Source organism: Gobius niger (genome assembly GCF_951799975.1).
Source record: "Gobius niger genome assembly, chromosome: 4".
Lineage (NCBI taxonomy): Eukaryota > Metazoa > Chordata > Actinopteri > Gobiiformes > Gobiidae > Gobius > Gobius niger.
In genome coordinates, this window is record NC_136855.1 from 10,672,252 (window position 1) to 10,679,996 (window position 7,745).

At 44.2% G+C, this 7,745-nt stretch overlaps 1 protein-coding gene across 1 annotated transcript; it reads left to right on the top strand.

The window, feature by feature from the left end:
• Positions 1–6,560: 6,560 nt before the first annotated feature.
• Positions 6,561–7,745, top strand: gjd6 (gap junction protein delta 6; the record flags this gene model as incomplete). Its single annotated transcript, XM_079555238.1, has 1 exon — positions 6,561–7,745. The coding sequence occupies one exon, from the start codon at positions 6,561–6,563 to the stop codon at positions 7,743–7,745; it is 1,185 nt and encodes a 394-aa protein (XP_079411364.1).

Sequence of the window (7,745 nt, forward strand, 5' to 3'; positions counted from 1 at the left end):
TGAAGACTTGAATACTATTTTTGCAAACCACTACAGTGAAACAAATATGTGCCTGGATCATGTGTTGATCTTGTGGATAAAGTCGTGGGGACGACTGTGCAGGCGAGTCATCTCTACTTCACAAAGAGGCCTTTTGGTCTGAGTCATGCAATTCTCTGTTATAGCCAACTCGGTCCGGCCCCCCATCACAGTCAGGAACAATAATGTGGCCCCCAGAGAAAAAAGTCTGAGGACCCCTGCCTTAAACTGTTGAAGAGTTTCAGGTGATGCCACACAATAATAATAATAATGGCTCACACTTGTATTGCGCTTTACAAGCCTGTATTACCAAGTTTCTCAAAGCACTACACTGTCGACATTATTCAGGCGGTGGTATTAAGCTACTATTGTAGCCACAGCTGCCCTGGGGTAGACTGATGAAAGCAAGGCGGGCTATCGGCCCCTTCGACCACCAACCACTCACTCACACACTACATTCATTTTGGCCTATTGTACATGTTTTTAGTGGTAGGGGGAACCGGAGTACACGGAGGGAACCTACACAGACACGGGGAGAACATGCAAACTCCACACAGAAAGGCCCTGTCTGGCCATGGATCGAACCCGGACCTTCGAGCTGTGAAGCACGAGCACTAACCGCTGTGCTACCGTGCCACGCTGCTGACGGACCCTCCCACCAGAAAACCTACAAAACAATTGATCCTGGAGCGTTCACTGTGATCGAAAGTAAACGCGCCATGCCGACTATTCAAAGGTCAAATGCACAGAAATATTGCATTTCCACGTAAAAAGTTGCACAATGTATCTTTAACTTTCACACCAAGCACCACCTCGTTAAATATTTGACCTTCCAAGTACCTATAGCCCTGTGAGACCAGAATGATTCCCCTCTATGTTTTTTCATACAGTGTGGGATCGGTCTGGACACCCCGCCCCTGTTGGCGGCATCAGAAAAATCCAAATGATCCCGTGCAATCAGATTAGTTTATTTGCACGAGAGAGAGACAGAGCGTGCCTCCAATCGGCGCTAAATGACCAAAAACACATCGACAGGAGGTGATATTCATAATCCTGCGCAAATATTAACCTAAAACTGCTACTAACACCACATCAATGGCAGACGCCCGCCCTTCGCTGATTGGTTGACTCTGCTTCCTGTTTTCTTGCGTATGTACCGCTGTGGGAAATGGAATCCTGTTACTGTACGTCAATATCAGAACACCATCTAGCTTAAAGGCACACTGCGTAACATTTTGGACAATACTGTTGCCAGCAAAACATGCTCCTATAATGACCTATAATTGTGTTTTTTGTTTACTGCGTCTTTTCTCATCTCTGTCTGAGCCCCCTTTTGGATCCCCCACGCAGACTCACGGCACAAAAAAAACAACTCACCTTTTCTTCTGAGTCTTATCCTGGCTGTTATTCGTTCCCATTGAGTTCTTTGGAGACAAAGCGGACAGTGAACCCCATGTTTGTGAATTCCTTTATGGACAGACTGAGAATTTGCCTAATTCCTTTGACAGCGGTGGAGTAGACGGACCCAATGAGGTGTGCTGGATTAGAGCTGAATGAAAACATACTCGCGGCCCTGTCCCGCCAAACTCTGGGCAACCACTTCCTGTCCCAGACACAACAGACTAAGAGGGAAAGAAGTTGATCATCATAATAGATTTACAGAGATGTCCGCTCCAGGAAGTATCTGAAGAAACAGTAAATTAAACTTTTTTATTCCAATGTCCAAACTTATTCTTATTCATGATTATTGTTGTTTTTTATGGCAAAGAATTGACGCTTGTATGTCTTTGCATCTTCGTAATTATTTGTATGACTCCTTGTCTTTTGAGCAGAATATATGAAAAGAACAATTATATGACATAATATATTATCTATATCTATGTGAAACTTTTAGGTGTGAAAATCCATGAACAGAACTCACTTTGGCAGCAGTCTCCGCAAATACAATTTCACTTTGTCGATGCCAAGTTGCCCTTTGAGTGCATCTTTCTGTAAAATGGGAAATGAATGGACACTACAAGACCTATCTTTTATGAGCGCATTCAAGCAGTGTAACTATGACTAGTGGAAATGGGTCTGCAAATGACGAATAGGGTCTGAAAACTAACACCACTGTGAAACGCTTAAGTTCAGGGGTCTCCAACAGGCGGCCCGTGGGCCAAATCCAGCCCACGAGATGATTCATAATGGCCCCTAACTTTGACATAACTCACAAATTCTGAGTATGTCAAAAAAAAAAAAAGTCTCGAGCCCACTGCTGTGCGGAGTTATAGATTTTTAAAGAAATAGCCAGAATGCTCACTCCGGCCACCAGGGGGCAGTTTAAATTTAAAAAAGGGAAAGAATTCCACACGTGTCCAGCAGAAGGAACTGACATAACAAGAGATAGGATATAAACAACACATTATAGCCACGTGGTAAATGGACAGTCCGCCCCAGGACAGCTGTGGCTACAATAGAAGCTTACGACCACCAAGTGTAGAGTGAAAGAATTATGACTATAGTGTAGCAGAAACTTGTGACACAGGCTGGTAAAGTGCAATACGAGTGTAAGACATTTTTATGAGGCAACAATCTTGTCAGGCACATTATTGTTCATTTATGGAAAAAAGTTTCCTCAATAGTATATTCCAAATTAAAAAATATTTTACAAGAGCTTTTGTTTATGGACCTGGGAAATACACTCACGATATATGTTTGCCCCCAGGGAAATTTACTTGGAAACCCCTGATTTTGTTTGTAATTTTTCATAATCTTTCAAAACGTTGTTGTCAGAATAGCCTAAAAGGTCTGAAATCGTTTATGTATATGTTTGACAACTTATGGCCTGTTTCGCACTAAATCACCAATTAACAGATGAACTTCTGTCCCGGGCCGCCGCAGTCTGGGCCCACACAAAGTAAAGGTCCCGCGTGAAGCCCCTCACTCCGCAGGTGCCATTGTTCCTGTTGTGTCTGGTCTTCAAGTCACGGTCTCCCCTTTCGTCCTTTGTGACCAAACTGTGTGGCCCCTGCCTCGTTACCTTTGTGTTCTCAGGAGCGGGGCCCATAATCCCGGCTGTGGGGGCCCCTCTGCGGTCCGTCCGTGGGGTCCTGCCGCAGCAGACAGTTGAAGGGGCCGAATGCAGCGTGTGCCCTGGACTGGATCAATGGCAGACAAAGGCCCTGTAGGAGGCTGTCTGGACGTAAATACGGCATATAGACTTCAAATGAATTAATGTGATGGAGATGCCGTCCTGGCCCTAGATCCACTTATTGTGAGGTTTATTTAGAACATTTAAGGGGGACACTCTCATGCACTCAAAGCAAAGAAGTCCTTACCCAAAAAGGCCTTTTTATTGTTATATTGTGTTTATTTGTGTGTTCTCTAACAGTATAATTGTTCTAATATAGACAGTGTTGGGGAGAATACTTTGAAATTGTATTTAGTTACCGAATACTTGCCTTAAAATGTATTTTGTAACATATTCCATTACTTTATCTAATCAGAGTACTGTATTCTGAATACTTTGAATACTTTCAGATTGATTGTCATTATATTTATGTTTAAATATGGCGTATATTTACAAAAATGAAGACTATGAATGTTGGAACACCTGTTATAAACCCACTTACCATTAATTAGGAACTCAAAAACCTTCTTGGCAAATGGAGCCGCAGATACAGCATCACGTGACACATGTGCAGTGTTTGTATGAACTGGCACAAGGCGTTTAAATCTTTATTTTATTTTAGGAGGACAACGGGTGCACGGGTGAAGCCTGATGAAGACCTGTGCGGTTGAAACGTATCTGGTTTTATTTTTTTCTATATAGCTCGATTGCCTCAGACTTTTTTTTTGCCTTTTGCCTATTTTCGCTACTCGACACAAGCTGTTCTACAAGCAAGTCTTAGCTCACCTTTTCATGTTTGTTCAGCCAAGTCTTTGAAGAACGGGTCTGCCTTTCACTTTTTTCTCAGACCATTGATGCACTCGCCCTCTTCTGTTGTTATGGATTAAAAGTTCTTTCTTAATAAAGTTGTGCAATATGGAGCTAAAGTGTAATGATTGATACTGTGATGTTTTCCCTTGATATTTGGAAAGTAATTGTATTCTAAATACTCTTGCTACTCATTTTAGATCAGATCAATCAGTTTTCTATATGGATAATCGGAATGAGCATGTTTTAAAGCGCTGCCATCTACTGACAACAGTGCAGTAAAAAGTATATAAATCTACAAAAATATAGAAGAAATATTGAAAAAACACATTTACATATTTTAGATGAAGGAAAATGAACGTGTCATGTCAGTCCTATCAAACCATTGGGGGTCAAACTACATCTTACTCTATATTCTAACCCAGGTTTAACAGAACCCTCGACCGTACAGTTCCATGGCGCTAATGCCATAGCTGGGTGTGTGCTGAGCTGTGCCACCCAGGGCATGTTTTGACTGCTTCTCTCCAGTCACTCTCCTGCCGTCTTATCTGTGCCTAAAAAAGCCCCTTGAAACGTCCGTGAGCATCAATCCGCTGCGTCTACGAGATAACAAACTAAGTGACCGCCTTCGTTACTTCAAACACGACGCGGCTGAGGCTCCGACACGCTCTCTATTTAGGCATGGATCTGATAAAGATGTTTGACAAGCAATAAACATGGTGCTTTTCCACGGAATTATCCATGTAGTAGATCTGATTTCCTTGAAAGCAATAGAAATGTGGTGATGCTAAAATATAAATATATAGGTTGAATGATGTGGTTAGATTCACTGAGGTGAAAGTGCAAGTGAAAGCTCTGTTCATTTGAGAGTGGTTTGTGTATATGGCATGGCGTTCTTACAACTTATTCAGTGACTAGATGCACACAAATACACAAAGCCTGCAGGATAAAAAATGCAACTAAAGATTCAGAAAGTAGTTGTTTCCTCTGGAGAAGAAAGAAATGTCCAGATGGATTCCTTTATCGAACTCTGATCTAACCATAATTGGTGTCCACGACTCCGTATAGCTGGAAAGTCTAAGTATTTCGATTGCTCATGCTAACAGCTAATGCTAACTCCTCTATTGAAAATGTTTTGCGGGGTTTCTTAGCTTTTGGCGCCATCGTACCTCACACCGCCAAAGTGGCAAAGGGTCTTTCTTTGAGCACTCTCTTCCAAAGCACCATTTAACATCTGCCTCTATTAAAGGAGTGCATTAGTTTGAGTAGGACTAATCGCTGAAGTATGCTGTATCTCCTCACACTATCAGCAGGTGCTTCAGAAGAGGATGGCTCTGTCTCCTGAGTTTAAAACGGTTCCAGGACAAGAGCGGAGTGAGCGCGCCAAGTCACTCGAGTCAAGTGGACTTCCTTATCACGTCGAGATGGCCTGGCCCTCCCCAGATCACTTACCCCTTCAGTTCCAACCAGCAGACCAGACCAAGAACGAACAGCCGAAGCAGAAGGGACGACTGCAATCATTTGGATGGCAAAAAGACTTTTCTGAAAAGTTTTTTGAAAGTTGAAGAAAACAGCAAGACCGCGAGAGTTCACTCAGAAGGCGGGAACAAACAAGATGTGGATATTTGGAGCTCAAGACTACAAGGCTTTTGTTTTGTTTTGGAAAGTACAAGGCTAGAGGAAATTAAAGGACACCATTTTCTTTGTTGGACGTAGAGAAGTCTTTATAGAGGGAGGCAAAGCAGAAATGGGAAGAATCTGAGAAGTTTAATGGATGACAAGGATGAAGCTTTGGATGTGAATAGAGGACTTTTTTTTCGAAGCGTATGGAGCAAAAGTTAACAAAGTGGGCAACTGTTAATTGACAATCCAGATCAATACTTTGATGCAAATGGACTGTTGTTAATTTACGCGAGAGGAGGTTTGTTTTAGATGCCTTAGCAGATACAGTAATCTGTAACTTAAAATAGATCCTTTTTGTTATTCAGGACAGAGCACTATGATGAACAATCACAAACTGTACACATAATTGTTCATTTACATCCGAGGTACTGACATTCAGCAATTTTTGATTGTGCTCTAAAAACATACATGACCCAGTGGTAGAACAGGAAATTGCTCTGTGAGCCGTAAGTTCTAAGACAAAACTTGACACTAGATTAACAAAATTTAAGGAAACCATTGCGTCTCAGCTCCAGTGAAAGAGAGGAGGAAGACATCTATTAAATCTGAGACAAACATTTGCGCCAACATAGATAGTCAATTTAATTTCTTCTAAGTTTGTAAACGTAATGCTCTGATGAACTGAAATCCAAAAGTACCACTAAGACAATCTCACAGTGGCAGACTCACTGGGAGGGAAGATATATGACCAAAGACAGCTACCAAATCTGAAACAGACATTTGCACCAGTGTTTAAGCAATTTATATCCCTTCTAAGTTTCATCGATAAGTCTTGGAACTTACAGTGACTTGTTGCTTCGATGAACTGAAATCCAAAGGCAACAGAAAGACAATCTGGTAGTGGGTGTCCCAGGGGAGGAGAGGTGGATCGGACCGGAGCAGACTGCCCCTCCCCAGGCAGTGGGTCCCTCCTCGCGGCCGCGGGCAGCCCCAGGCCACCATGACGGAGTGGACGCTTCTCAAACGCCTGCTGGACGCCGTTCACCATCACTCCACCATGATCGGCCGGCTCTGGCTCACCGTCATGGTCATATTCCGGCTGCTGATCGTGGCCGTGGCCACCGAGGACGTCTACACCGACGAGCAGGAGATGTTCGTCTGCAACACGCTCCAACCCGGCTGCTCCACCATCTGCTACGACTCCTTTGCGCCGATCTCTCAACCGCGATTTTGGGTCTTCCACATCATCAGCGTCTCAACACCGTCGCTTTGCTTCATAATCTACACCTGGCACAATCTGTCGAAGCAGAACGGCGCGCAAAAGCTGGGGCACATCCAGGAGGAGTACACCGAGAAAGCGGGCCAAGATCACGGCAAAGACGGTGGACGGGAGGCTTACGATAGAAGCTGCGATTCGGATAGCTGCTCAATTCGCTCCCATAAGCATTTGGGACACAGTTTGGCCGACGCTCTCGATGGTCTTACGGCTCAGCAACTGCAAAGGCTCGACGCTCTAAACAAGGCACAAGTTTTCACCGTGAAGGAGACCAACAACGACGTACAAGCCGTTGCTGGAGGAGTTTTATCCAAATGCTACATCTTCCACGTGATTTTGAGAGCCATTTTAGAAGTGGGGTTTGTCTTGGCGCAGTGGAAGCTGTTCGGATTCAGCGTTCCAGTTCATTTCTTGTGCACATCGGCGCCTTGCACCCAGCCGGTGGACTGCTACGTGTCGAGGCCAACGGAAAAGACGGTGTTTTTGCTTTTCATGTTCTGCGTCGGGGTCTTTTGCATTCTCCTGAACTTGCTCGAGCTCAATCATCTCGGCTGGAAGAAGATTCGCCAGATGGTTAAGCTCAGAGAGAAGGCATCCTGGCCGGCGTACTCCGGTCTAAGGAAAGGCTATGAAAGTTTTCCAGCGGACAGCCCATCTCCTACATCTTCATTGGGGTTCAGAGACGTAACCAGCACGACCTCTCTGCCCACTTTGAATTTAGTTGTGAGCCACCAGCCGACGTGGACTTGTGCGGCGAATTGTGGCAAAGCAAAAGAAGCGCAAGAGGCAAGGAATGTAAGATCGGAGCAGCCAAAAAGACAAGATTTGAGAAAGGGAGAGAGACCGTCTTCGAAGGGGAAAAGAGAAGGTAGGACGTCCAAGCAGAGGAGCACGGAGGTGTGGATATGA